We start from the raw sequence: 13834 nt of genomic DNA on the forward strand, positions 1-13834 counted from the left end.
AGAATACCATGAAACGGAACAGCGAAAACAGAGGGAATCCAAGTAAGAGCAAAAACCTGGGACTGCCTAGTGTATTATCAAATACAATTCTTTATCGGAAAATGTAAACAAATCGAGACCAATCAAACCAATTGCATGATTCATTTTCCCACTATAAATACCTCACCAAAAAGTGGCATTTCATTTCATATCAGCGATCAAAACAAAAAAGAAGAAGAAAAAAATCAATCTTTTCTAACCATTTTACAGTGATCAAGAAACAGATATGTCGAGCACTGAAGGGAAAGTGATCAAGTGCAAAGGTGTGTATTAATGGCTTCGAGATTCTTGGATCATTTTTCGTTTTCGGGTTGTTTTAGTAATGTAGGGCTAATTTCTTCTTTCTTTCTTTCTTTCTTTCTTTCTTTTTTTTTCTTTTTTTTTCTGGATTTTATTTCTGTTGCAGCTGCGGTGGCATGGGAGGCCGGAAAGCCGCTGGTGATTGAGGAAGTAGAGGTGGCGCCGCCGCAGAAGATGGAAGTGCGATTAAAGATTCTTTACACCTCTCTTTGCCACACTGATGTTTACTTCTGGGAAGCCAAGGTAACCAGAATGTTATTATTAAAGTATAGATACTCTTTTTTATATAAGATGCATCATCATCATCATCATTATATGTTTTCCTTTCGTTTCTTGAATTTTATAGGCTCAAGACTCGATCTTTCCTCGAATCCTCGGCCACGAAGCCGCAGGGTATGTTCCATGATCTTTATTTGTTGCATAGATCTATGTAGTAATGGGGATGTTGGATTTTGGATGAAGGGGATCTGTGTGTTTTGTATGACAGAAACTTTTGGTTTTTGAACAATCACAAAAGAAATTTTAAGTATTGCTTTTGTTGGAATGGTGTGAAAGGATGGATTTTGAATGTTTTCGTGGGGTTGGATAGGATCGTTGAGAGCGTAGGGGAAGGGGTCACCGAACTCGCGCCAGGGGATCACGTGCTGCCAGTATTCACAGGAGAATGCAAAGAATGTGCTCACTGCAAATCAGAAGAAAGCAACATGTGTAGTCTGCTGAGGATCAACGTCGAAAGGGGGGCCATGATTCACGACGAAAAGACTCGATTCTCAATCAATGGGAAGCCCATTTACCATTTCCTTGGCACATCTACATTCAGTGAATACACTGTCATTCATGTCGGCTGTGTCGCGAAAATCAATCCCCTTGCTCCTCTTGACAAAGTATGCGTACTGAGCTGCGGGATTTCAACAGGTTTAAACTCAATCCCAAAAGGCATCGTTTTTTCGTTCTTTGGCTGAAAATCTTTGGTAGTGAATGACTTATTGATGACTTTTGTATAGGACTTGGAGCAACATTGAATGTTGCAAAACCGAAAAAGGGCTCATCAGTGGCGATTTTCGGGCTTGGTGCAGTCGGACTTGGAGTATGTTTCTTGATTTCCCTTTAAAAATTCTGGTTATTCCGCAAAGACATATTGCTAGTTTATGCAATTTTTTTTTTAAAAAAAGGCAGTAAAAGTAGACAAAATCTGTCATTTGATCTTATTTTCAATGAGATTTCAGGCAGCAGAAGGAGCTAGACTTGCTGGTGCTTCAAGAATTATTGGGGTGGACTTGAATGCCAGCAGATTCGAAGAAGGTAAAAATATGAAAATGTTAATATTATACCAATCAACACAAGAAGTAGCTGCAGATTATTCTTGAATTAATATTTTAGAGTTTTGGCAAATTACATTGGCACTCTGTCTTAATACACGACACTCCCGAATCCCTTCAGTTCGAAGACTTAAAAACCGACATGTACTGTTGCTTGATAAAACCGAATATCAAATGTTGTTTTTATGTGCAGCAAAGAAATTTGGTGTGACTGAGTTTGTGAACCCCAAAGACCATGACAAGCCAGTCCAACAGGTAATACATTTGTCTCACAACGAGTTGTTCCAAACACACCGCCCCACATATCACGCGTATTATTGACATTTTTCTTGTGGTTGTATCATGTCCATAGGTTCTAGCCGAAATGACGGGTGGAGGAGTGGACAGAAGTGTTGAATGCACAGGAAACATCAATGCAATGATCTCTGCATTCGAATGTGTTCACGATGTATGTCCCCCCAATCGCATTAATCTTAAATCAGACTTACCATTTGTTGGATAGCAATAGTTTCCTGGATTGTGCTTTTTTGGCTGTTTATCAGACGTAATGATCGAAACGTGGTGTTTAGATTGCTGCACAATGAAAAAAATTTGATTTGTGTCACTACTAACATCTATATCTTTTTGAGACAATGCCTAGTGTTTGATCCTGATCCATTATCACAAAACATTTACATTGGTCACTTGATAAATAGGGATGGGGAGTTGCTGTTCTGGTTGGCGTCCCACATAAAGACTCTGAATTCAAGACTCATCCGATGAACGTGCTGAACGAGAGGACACTCAAGGGAACTTTCTTTGGCAACTACAAACCGCGATCTGATCTTCCATCCGTCGTTGAACTGTACATGAGAAAGGTATGTGTTTCAAGATCCCAGATGAAATACTAGACAGTTTCTTTTCTCATCATAGTCGTGTTTCTTTCGTGTTCAGGAGCTCGAGCTTGAGAAGTTTATAACCCATGAGGTGCCGTTTTCTGAGATTAACAAGGCTTTCGAGCTGATGCTGAAAGGCGAAGGGCTTCGTTGCCTCATCCGGATGGAGTGATCTTGATGTTTCAGCAGCAAAGGAGAAGAGAATAATGAAGTTTGTTGTTATGGTTGTGGAATGTCTCTGTGTTTTGTTTTGTTCTGTTTTTCCCCATGTCTTGTTGATAGTGGAATAAGAGTTGTTGGCTGAATTTGAACAGTTTTTGATCCAGCAGTCAGGGGATAGCTTATGGATGTAACAAATTTTGATTATTCAATCCAGAGTTTTAATGACTTTCAGTGACTTTTTAAAATGATAGACTTTTGTAGAGTTGATGGATTTTTATTGACTTTTATAGAATCTCACGGATTTACAAACAGATTTCCGTGGATTCTTTGTAGACTTTTGCAGGATTTTTATACAGATTTGTAAACTTTTCATACAATTACGTGAATTTCTATCTTTAATATATCTTATTATTTTTATTTTTTTATTTGAAATAATAATTATTTGACATAAATAATAAATTTATTTGAAATATTTTTTTAATTTATTGATGAAATGGATTTCATTTATTTTAAATATATATATATATATATATATATATTAATGTAACAAAATTATAAACTAAAAACTTTGTTATTGTGTAAAGTTAAATTATTTTATCAATTATATCATAAAAATTTGTTTGTCAATTTTTTATTTTTTATCATGTCTGTTATCCGCTATTCAAATATTTGAATTAAATCATATTATAATTTTTTGAATCATATATTATTATCATTAAATATTAAAATTATTGGTATAAATCATAAATTAAAAAGCACAAATTATTTTGAAAATTTCAAAATTTTAAATAATTTATTTTATTTTTATTTTAGGAAAAGAACGAAAATATATATATAGATATATTAATTCATTTTGAATATGAGAGAAAGTGAGATAGAGGAGTGAGATAGTGAAGAGTGAGGAAATGTGAGAAAAAGATGGAAATTATAATTTAGAAATCCATCCAAATCTTTGGGTTAGACCAAAGATTTTTTTTTACAAAATATAGTTGTACCTTAAGCATTAATGTTTGTATGTCCATGATTTTCATGGAGTTATTAAAAGTTCATTGACATTTTGAATAACACTAGACTTTTGTAGAGTTTTTAAAAGTCAAGGTTGAGTACCACTTGACTTTTAAAACTCTAAAAAAGTCTATTTTGAATACCACTAGACTTTTATAGAGTCTGATTGAATACTACTATACTTTTAAAATCCATAAAAGTCATTAATTTTCCAAATTGAATACACGTGTTTATTTTCGTGCACACGTTGTGTTTTTTGTACAACCCGTATTTTTGTAACTAAAAAACATAAATGGTAAGTGGTAACGTTTAAAAATGCAAAAAATATAACATTTTCATAAATAAATAATCACAAAAGCGCAACACATACATCAATTTTATAAAAGTGAGTGACATTTACGTAAATAAAAAAAATCAAAGGACATAAAATGAGTGTCATTTTGATAAATAAAAAGCATTAAAGAGATTTTTTTTTAAAAAAGTCATAAAAAATGACTAATTTTCTTAATAATTTTCGTTTTGCTTACGATCAAATATTGATTTATTAAAAAAGAAGTACGTCTATTGTGAAACAATCAATCTTACGAATTAATATCCGTGAACGGGTTGATCGATTCATACTTATAGTGAAAAGTAATACTTTTTAAAATAAAAATAATAATTTTTCATGAGTCGCATCTGATCGAAGATTCATCAAACAAAATTGATCCATGAGGCAATATCATAAAAAAATATCAATAAAAATTATCAAACTGTTTGTTTGATAAAATAATAATAATAATAATAATAATAATAATAATGGGACATGCGAGTTTGTAATTTTTATTGAGTTTTTTTTTAAAAAAAAAACGTTTTTTTTTATTTAAATTAAATTAAGATTTTAGACTATTTTCTTTGATTTGATGAACCATCTGTTCAATACGACGTCGTCGCCAGCTTCCTTTCACCTGCAAAATCTCACTTCACAGTAACCTTTCAAGCTTTCAATCAATTGCGAGCATGAGCACAAACACCAAGAGCACCAGATTATTCTCTCCCCACCACCACGCCACCGCCGCCCAGTGCACCCGAACCCACCAGATCGGAGCCCTCGTCCTCGTCGCCTCCACCTTCTTCCTTACCAGACTCTTCGACCACTCCCTCGGCCCCTGTCCTTCGACTCTCCGCAGCTCATTCTCCGCCTCAAATGGCAATGATTCTCCGCAGGATGCCGCATTCGGCGTCCGTGGGTTTGGCGCGCACCTGGATTTGAAGATTTACGTGTACGATGAAAACGAGATCGAGGGTTTGAAGCTGCTGATGTATGGTCGTGATGGGAAGATTTCTGCCGACGCTTGCGTTAAAGGCCAATGGGGCAGTCAGGTGTTCTTTCTCAGTAATTGTTTTTGGTAATCTTGAAGAGTGTAGTATTTGATAAGATTTCGGATTCGGGGTATACTAATTGGATGAGAAATAGTTGGGGGGATATAAATCGTTTAAGCTGAAGACTCAGAAATACATTTGTAAAATAGCAGATTCAAGGTGACGAGGAAATTCAGGCCAATTGTGATTATTAATGTAGATAAAAGATGTAGCAGCAAAATCTTCAAAAAATGAATTTCATGTCTCCGATTTTCTTTTATTTGAGAAGAAATCCATGAAACAAACTATAGTACAAAGGTAAAGACTAGTCATCTATTTGTCAACCGAGAATCAAATGCTTTTGCATTAACAGTTGAGTACTAAATAGCTTTGTGTGTTCAACGTCTGTGTGCTAAAACATCGTTCAACTGTTCTAATCAGCTCATGTCTCTAATATGTCGGTTGCTGGCTTTTCAATTAATTCATCTTAATTCTCTTGGCCATTACCACTCTTTAGCTTCGATGCACTTGATTTATTCTGCAAATGATCTATATATCTCTATTTAGAAAGGTCGCTTTTCCAAATATAGCTGTTATAAAATAGTTGTTTTCAACTAGCCGTTACAAACTCCTTTGGATGTTTGCTTATACTGGTTCTGTATGTAGTAATATTGTCTTAACTGTCTGCTGTGCAGCACCTTTGTTATGCTTCTGGTCAAGAGAATTTCTATTATGCTTATGCCTAATGGTGAGAGCAAAGCATATTCCAATAACTACACTATTAATTAAAATGGCGTGACACCCTTGTTTGGTAACGATCAAAATAAATATGTTTCCGATAATATTGAGACATTATCTTTGCTTCGTAAAGATCTGTCGTTTCAAATTTGACGGAAAAGTAATAAGCCTGCGAATATTCCAATTTAATGTAGGTTTTTTTCAGGAAATAAACATCTAAGATTTGCCCCTCTTCTTTGTCTATGCTCTTTGTCGTTTCACTAAATGATTCACTTCTTGCTTGCTATCTTATTCAAATTCTTTATCAATGTAGCAGGAATTACAAATGCTAAGAATATCATAGATAAGATTATGGTATGTGAGAGAGATTATCTCACATAGTTTTCTTAGATTAAGAAAAGAATAAAAGATACAAAAGATACAGTACTCTTTTGTAATTTATTAGTGGAAAATATCTTTTTGATGCATGAACAGTACTGGAAATTGTAGAATTAATACTTCCAAGTATTTGATGATAAAATTATCACTGAGTAGATGAGGAGTGTTTGTTGTTTTCCTTTGTTTTTTTTAAAATATTGGTGAAATTGCCGCAAGCTAGTATTTGCAGCTTCCCTTTTGCACCTTCTTTCCTTCCTTTTCATTATTTGTGCTGATTATTTAGTTTCCTTCAGGTTAAAATACATAGGCTGCTTTTGCAATCTAGGTTTCGGACTAGAAAGAAAGAAGAAGCAGATTTGTTTTTTGTGCCGTCTTATGTTAAATGTGTCCGAATGATGGGTGGCTTGAATGATAAGGAGATCAACCAAACTTATGTCAAGGTAATGGTGTGATTCATTTTTTTTGTAAAATGGGCAGTTTCTTGGAAATTATGCTGATGCTATTATTATTTATATCAGCATCTATTTGGTTTCAGGTTATAAGTCAAATGCCGTATTTCAGGTTATCTGGTGGCCGCGACCATATTTTTATTTTCCCAAGGTAGCTGAGGTTATAGTACCTTTCTGTCATTTGTATGAGCTACTTCATTGAAATATTCGTAAGATCAATTCAGGAAAAAGGTGGAAAAATGGATAAAAAATTTAGTTTGAATTATCTTATTGGTTTCAGCTTTTTTGAATCTGATGAACTAGGAGGATCTTGTATTGCTTTTCATCTGTGCTTTGTTTATTTTGAATTGCAGTGGTGCTGGAGCTCACTTGTTTAAGTCTTGGGCTACATATTTGAATCGTTCTATTATTCTGACTCCAGAGGTATAGTCCTTTACAAACACATGTCTTGTGTTTCCATGGTGAAGAAAAGTTTAAGTTATTGGCATTTCTTTTTATCTTGGGGGTCGCATCCTAGCACTGAGTGTTTGCTGTCTGACTTAAAACTTTAATAAGACAATGGTGTGAGATTCAACACATCATTCTTTGGATACTGAGGTGTGATTACCCGGGAACAAGAAGTTCATCTTCACAATTATTTTAAGATAGTTGCATAATATTTCTAATTAACATCTGATTTGAAAAATCTATTATGCTTGTGCTTGCAGGGAGACCGCACAGATAAACGAGACATCAGTGCCTTCAATACATGGAAAGATGTAATCATACCTGGAAATGTTGATGATGGGATGACTGCTGCTACGGCTAGACTCGTTGACCCTTTACCTTTATCAAAAAGGAAGTATTTGGCTAATTATTTAGGTCGAGCACAAGGAAAGGTTGGGCGTGTGCAATTAATAGAGCTTGCGAAACAAAATCCTGATAAGGTATGTATTTTCTAATGGTTGGTTACGTCTTATTTTTCCATTTGAAACTCCTTGGCTGGTTAATTTAACGGGAGGAAAACAGTTAGTCAAATGGCAGATTTTATGGATTTATACGACCATTTTTAACTTATTGTTTAATTGAGATAATTATGAATCTTTTCTACGTCAATACCAAAAAGAAAAAAGTTGCCTATAGGCCATACATTAACATCTTTCTGAAGTCTTTGGACTCCTGCACCCTACCTCCAAAGAAGAAAACTAAAAAACCGAACCTCAAAAGAATCATAATTGATTGGAGGAAAATTTTAGGAAGATTTGAAGAACATTTGTTGTAACTTGTGGTTTAATTGAGAAGGAATCCATGATTAACTTAGATAATGGGATTAGTTGATTGTTCTTGTCATTTTCTGCACCTTGGTAGAAATGTCAAGAGGGATCACCTAAAAGAGAGAGTTGAATCTGCAACAGTGAAATGAAATCAATGCTACTACCCAGGGCCTATAATCTGATTTCTATGATTTCAAGAAAAGTAAACTTGTGTTCTCATGATTTTAAATCCTTCGAAAAGATATGCATGTTGATACTGTGAACAGTTGGAATCTCCAGACTTGAAGTTCAGTGGCCCAGATAAACTCGGAAGGATAGACTATTTTCAACACCTCCGCAATGCCAAATTTTGTCTGGCTCCTCGTGGGGAGTCATCATGGACTCTTCGCTTTTACGAGTCATTCTTTGTGGTATGTGTCTTACCTTATTCTTACAAGTGTTCTTTATCTCTAACACAAAATTATATTGAACACGCTGCTGCCCATTATTTGCACCAAACAGGAGTGTGTCCCAGTTGTCCTGTCAGATCAAATAGAATTGCCCTTTCAGAATGTAGTAGACTATACCCAAATATCGATCAAATGGCCATCAACTCGTATAGGTCCTCAACTTTTGGAATACTTGGAATCAATTCCAGGTGAGACCACTGAATTCCATTCTTGTTTCTCTCTTCTTTACAAGACCAAATGAATCAAGGATATATATATATATATATATATATATATATATATATATATATATTTGGGCTTCTTGCAGATAAAACTATCGAAGAGTTAATAGCTAACGGTAGAAGGGTAAGATGTTTATGGGTTTATGCTCCAGATTCCGAATCTTGTTCTGCTTTTAGTGGAATTTTGTGGGAACTTCAGAAGAAAGTAAGACGATTCCATCAGTCTGCAGAGACGTTCTGGCTGCACGATGGATCTATCGTCAATAGAGATCTGGTAGAATTCAAGAAGTGGAAGGCACCCATGCTTCTGCCTTAGCTGTGGCATGGGAGGTTTTTGGTTTTGGCTCATCTGTACTATTCTCCTCCCATTTTTATTCATTTCATTTGATATTTACAAATACGTAAACGAACAATGTATAGTAATTGTTTGAGTACGAGAATATAGACCTCATGTAGTCATGTTCCAACTTTTTGGGGTAACATCTTCTAGGGAAATTCTAGCATATCCACCGGGACCAAATCATGCATGGCGGATGTTGTACCGGTGAAATCAATCATCCTGTGTAACATAGCATTTATCGAAAGCGGACTGATTCACCCGCACATAGAAAACACATCAATGCAACGAGATTCTAAGGACGGGCTTTATCGAACTTCATGAAATGAAATATGAACCGGCTCAATCCACCACATTTTGATCAACCAGAAAACCCCACGATTTATATGTTTATCCGATCTCGAATTACAACTTAAACCTTAAAATAAATACCACCATGTTTCACGTGTCGAACTCTTACATGCCTGATCTACTCTATCATAATTCATAGATGAGCTGTTTGGCTGTGGTTCAGATAAATTACCTTTTTTTTTTTTGAAGAAAAAAATAGAAAGGAAGAACGAAAATAAAGAAAGGAAATTTGATTTCCCAACATCGCTCAATTCTTCCACCAAAAACTAAAACAGTCTAAATTTCCACATTTTCTCCTAATTTTTTTTTTTCTCTTATTCCTTCCCACCAAATTCCTCGGTTAGGAGACTATGGGAACCATCATACAGACCACATGTTGCCTTTCTTGGAAGAACAACAGCCAGCACAATATGGTATCGGCTCAACTTGGAAACGGGAAAGTTCACTCAAGAACTATCAAAGAAACTACAGATTCAAGTTCAACCAACAATACGGGTGTCGATTTCGCAAGATATGAGGAACTGAGAGGGTTGTTTGGTAGAAGGGCAGCTGTAGTTTCTGGGGTGGTTTCTTTAGTTTCATCAGCAGCTCTGGGATTTGCTGGAGAAGGATTGGGGGTGGTGAAACAAGGTCTTCTGGCAGGGAGGATCCCTGGACTCTCTGAACCTGATAAAAATGGTTAGTTTTGATGGGCTTTTGTGTAGACTACTTGATTATGTATGTTACAATTCTGTTGGATAGGATTTGAATGAACAAGGATGTACCAAGTGCAGTTTTGGATTCAAGGACGCAGTGAAAAATTTGCGAAGAAAAGCTCATACTCACTTGTTTTTAGGCAAACACTACCTATATCCCATGTGGTAACCACTAGAATTTTATAAATTTTTTTAAAAGAAAATTATTTTCTTATGAGTGATATCTCGCCGCTGGTGAGTCAAAAATGTGGTTAAAAGGTGTTTTGGTGTGTTTCAGGCACACAAATTATAGTTTTCAATAGTTATATATTGAATTTTTCATTGAATCCTCTGTGTTCAGAGGTGTGGTAATAACTCAAACATCTAACTGAAGTGTTCTGGTTCTAACAACTTCGGTGAATTGACCTACCTAGCTCATATTTGTGTGTTTCTTTAAGTAAGAGTGTAGGAATCTCCGTTAAATGTTAAAACAGCTGCAAATGTATGAATGTTTTTTTTCTTGGGATTCATATATTAATGGTGACAAAACTTTAGCTTCTTTATATTTTTCAATTAAGGAGATGCAATTTTTATTAGATAAAAAATGCTCAGACAGGTTGGAGAACATACCAGAGACCAGATGATAAGTCGGGAGGTCACGGCGTTGGTTGGAGTCCCATCATTCCTTATGCATTTTCGGTGCCTCAAGATTGGGACGAGGTGATAACTTACACTGCTTAACCTCGCAGAACCCTGCTTTGTTTCAGGAGTTTGATACCGCCTATAGGACTGGGACACACTTTATAGCTTTTTGACTACTCATTTACACCTAATGAGGAAATGAAAAAAATTGCTAAGTCGTATTATGCAAATTGTAAAGTTCCAGATACAGATAGTAGATGCTATGACATGAATCAATTTTGTGTTACCCTTTGATCCCATGTTGGTCTCTTATGGTGTGCTGTCTGCTGGACAGGTTCCCGTGTCAATTGCTGACTTAGGAGGCACAGAGATTGATTTGAGATTTGCTAGTCCGAAAGAAGGACGTCTCTCTGTCATTGTTGCTCCTGTTTTGAGATTTGCAGATAGTGGGTTTTACTTCCAAGAATGTTTCACTTGCATATATTTTTTATTCTTTCAATTTAAGGAGTTTTTCATTAATAACATTCAAAAGAATCCTAATCTGGTCGCACTATGATCTCCAGATCTTGGTGATAATGCAACTATAGAAGCTATAGGGAGTCCAGAGAAAGTTATTAATGCATTCGGGCCAGAAGTGATTGGAGAGAATGTAGAAGGAAAGGTTTTAAGTTCTGCAGTAGTTGAACACTTGGGAAGAAAGTATTACCAGTTCGAGTTAGAGCCGCCTCATGTTCTAATCACAGCAACAGCAGCAGGAAATCGACTATACTTGTTCAGCATCACTGGAAATGGTAAAGATTCAGTTTTGCCGTTCAGGTCTCACATAATTGATTTCAACATTCAACAAGAAGCTAACTAGATTACGTGTGTATGTTTCTTCAGGGCTCCAATGGAAGAGACATTACAAGGACTTGAAACAAATAGCTGATTCTTTTCGGGTAATCTAGTAGAATTACCATAAGATATTGGGGAATGTATTAGTTGTGTACGCCTCATATTCAATCTACCGATATTGTTTAGTGCACTAGAGGTTCAACCTCTAATTTGGTTCCTAATAACATATTCAGTTATTGGCGTGAAATGACATGCATTTCGGGACGAGTCCACCTTTTGTATTACAACACTATGGATGTTTTTTTAATGATTGTTTGTACCTTTCTTGTGCATGGCGAACTTCTTCCCAGTTCACATCACAAACAAAACCCTCCAATTACCGTCAGAAATTCCACGTAGGCTGGAGACCTTGGGTTATAATCTTTACGTAATTGCGCTGCATCCAGGTATTATATCTGACCCTTTATCAGCAAATACAGCTCGCAACCGTTCAGCTGTCTCCCATCTTTCACAAGCTGCGTATATGTTCGACAACACCACATAATGCCCATCATCATGGGAACGATGATCAGAAATCAGCTTGCCTACCAATTCTAGCACCTTCTCTGCCATGATTGTGTCGGAGTGAATTTGACATGCCCCAAGAAGTGATCCTAGAACTGTGTCATTTGGCTCTAAAGGCATCCCCTCAACCAAGTCCATAGCCTCTTTTAGTTTCCCGGCCCGTCCTAGCATATCAACCACACACCCATAATGCTTTGTGTTGGCTGTCAATCCATATTGTTCCATCTTAGAAAATACTTCTAAACCTTCTTCCACTAAACCTCCATGTGCACAAGCAGATAAAACAGATAGAATTGTCACACCATCAGGTTTTATACCAGACACCTCCATTTTCGTGAAGAATTCAAGAGCCTCTTTAAAATGACCGTGAATGGAAAATCCTGTGATCAAAGAATTCCAAGTGGCATAGTTTATTGATGGACTCCCTTCAAAGATCAATCTTGCATTTCCCAAATCTCCACATTTCGCATACATGTCAACCAATCCATTGACAACATACTCATTCAAATCAATCCCTTTATCCACTATCATCTCATGAATTTCTTTACCAACTTCAAGCATTCCTGACTGAGCACAAACTGATAAAACACTCACTATTGTTACTTCATCTGGCTCAAATCTTTCCCCCCTCATGTTCGTGAAAGCATCCAATGCCTCCGCAGACATCCCATTTTGTGCGTAGCCAGCGATCAAAGAATTCCAGCACACCAAATTCCTTGAACGCATCCGATCAAAAAATTCTCTTCCCCTCACCACATCCCCTTTCCTGAAATACCCCGAAACCATCACTGAGCAGACATAAAAGTTCCTCTCTGGCATCACCTCATACACTTCTTCTGCACCCTCCATATTCCCATTCCTAACATACCCATCGACCATCACTGTCCATGTCACTACATTTTTCAACCCCTCAGGCACACTCTCAAAAACTCGCCTGGCCATTGCCATATCCCCATTCTTTCCGTAACCACCGATCATCTCATTCCAAGTCACTGGCGTCCTTCCCTCCATTTTCTCAAACAAACCAAAGGCAGATCCCATATCCCCATTCCTAACATACCCACCAATCATAGCATTCCAAGTGACCACGTTTCTCTCAGGCATATAGTCAAACACATTCCGGGAACTCACGATATCACCACACTTACCGTACATGTCAACCAAGGAAGTCCCCACCATTACATCCCCTTCAACTCCAGATTTTATGGATTCGCAATGCAACGCTGTTCCAAAACAAAGATTGAAAAGGGAAGCGCAGGCTTTGAGAACCGAAGGGATGGAATCCAACCCAATGCTGCCATTACCATGGTACCGAGAGTATATCAAGATTGCTGATTTGGGTTTCTTCTGATCAATGCAGTTTCTTATGCAGTAAAACCAGTCTGATGATAGATTTTGAGGTTCAAATGCTTGAGATTTGATGATTTCTTGTGCAGCAACTCTAGTTTTCATATCATATACGTAGCTCAAAATCACCAAAAATATTATTATTATATACAGTATCGTATTGTCTCGAATTAATATTTCACTTCATGTGATTTATCTTCATTTAGTCATCGAGCTAATTGCATTAATCTCCCATGTTGAAAGTGTAAAAATCATAAACTCCTTAAAAAATATTAATAGGCTAATGCATCCTTTAGTTTTTTAAAATGTAGCACATTTCACTCCTATGTTATACAAACTCGGGCACATTTATACTCTCTCATAGGGGGTTTATGCTAATTTTTTTTAAAACATAGGGTTTTATTAATTTTACACAGGGTGTTTTATGACTTTTAGACTTTTCACAGGGGGTATGAATGCAATTAGCCCTTAGTCATCTAGAAAGGAGAATAAGCACGTGATACAAATATAATAATCTCATCTCCATTTTTTTTTTTAATTTTCCCTATTTATGGAG

The 13834-nt window shown here is 36.3% G+C and overlaps 4 protein-coding genes across 5 annotated transcripts; 3 read left to right on the forward strand and 1 right to left on the reverse strand.

Annotated features, from left to right (window-relative positions):
* The first annotated feature begins 148 nt into the window (after positions 1-148).
* On the forward strand, positions 149-2926 carry LOC140879765 (alcohol dehydrogenase 2-like). The gene is made up of 10 exons (XM_073283655.1): positions 149-302; positions 446-582; positions 686-732; positions 929-1254; positions 1344-1426; positions 1566-1641; positions 1852-1913; positions 2011-2106; positions 2354-2515; positions 2592-2926. The coding sequence occupies exons 1-10, from the start codon at positions 266-268 to the stop codon at positions 2703-2705; spliced, it is 1140 nt and encodes a 379-aa protein (XP_073139756.1). The 5' UTR covers positions 149-265; the 3' UTR covers positions 2706-2926.
* A 1705-nt stretch (positions 2927-4631) lies between these two features.
* On the forward strand, positions 4632-8984 carry LOC140880472 (probable beta-1,4-xylosyltransferase IRX10). Of its 2 annotated transcripts, none has more exons than XM_073284953.1 (8): positions 4632-5062; positions 6451-6597; positions 6693-6757; positions 6960-7029; positions 7314-7532; positions 8126-8269; positions 8361-8496; positions 8616-8984. In XM_073284953.1, exons 1-8 carry the CDS (start codon positions 4700-4702, stop codon positions 8843-8845), a joined length of 1374 nt encoding a protein of 457 aa, XP_073141054.1. In that variant the 5' UTR covers positions 4632-4699; the 3' UTR covers positions 8846-8984. The 2 variants fall into 2 exon arrangements, with proteins under 2 accessions (XP_073141054.1, XP_073141055.1); XM_073284954.1 differs by lacking the exon at positions 4632-5062 and adding an exon at positions 5118-5789.
* Positions 8985-9069: 85 nt separating this feature from the next.
* On the forward strand, positions 9070-11674 carry LOC140880473 (psbP domain-containing protein 4, chloroplastic). The gene is made up of 5 exons (XM_073284955.1): positions 9070-9895; positions 10508-10611; positions 10868-10979; positions 11097-11324; positions 11416-11674. Exons 1-5 carry the CDS (start codon positions 9568-9570, stop codon positions 11478-11480), a joined length of 837 nt encoding a protein of 278 aa, XP_073141056.1. The 5' UTR covers positions 9070-9567; the 3' UTR covers positions 11481-11674.
* Positions 11675-11790: 116 nt separating this feature from the next.
* On the reverse strand, positions 11791-13401 carry LOC140880471 (pentatricopeptide repeat-containing protein At3g21470-like). Its single transcript, XM_073284952.1, has one exon. The coding sequence runs from the start codon at positions 13381-13383 to the stop codon at positions 11791-11793; it is 1593 nt and encodes a 530-aa protein (XP_073141053.1). The 5' UTR covers positions 13384-13401.
* Between the last annotated feature and the right edge of the window lie 433 nt (positions 13402-13834).

Source organism: Henckelia pumila, chromosome 2, assembly GCF_033568475.1.
Source record: "Henckelia pumila isolate YLH828 chromosome 2, ASM3356847v2, whole genome shotgun sequence".
Taxonomy (NCBI): Eukaryota; Viridiplantae; Streptophyta; class Magnoliopsida; order Lamiales; family Gesneriaceae; genus Henckelia; species Henckelia pumila.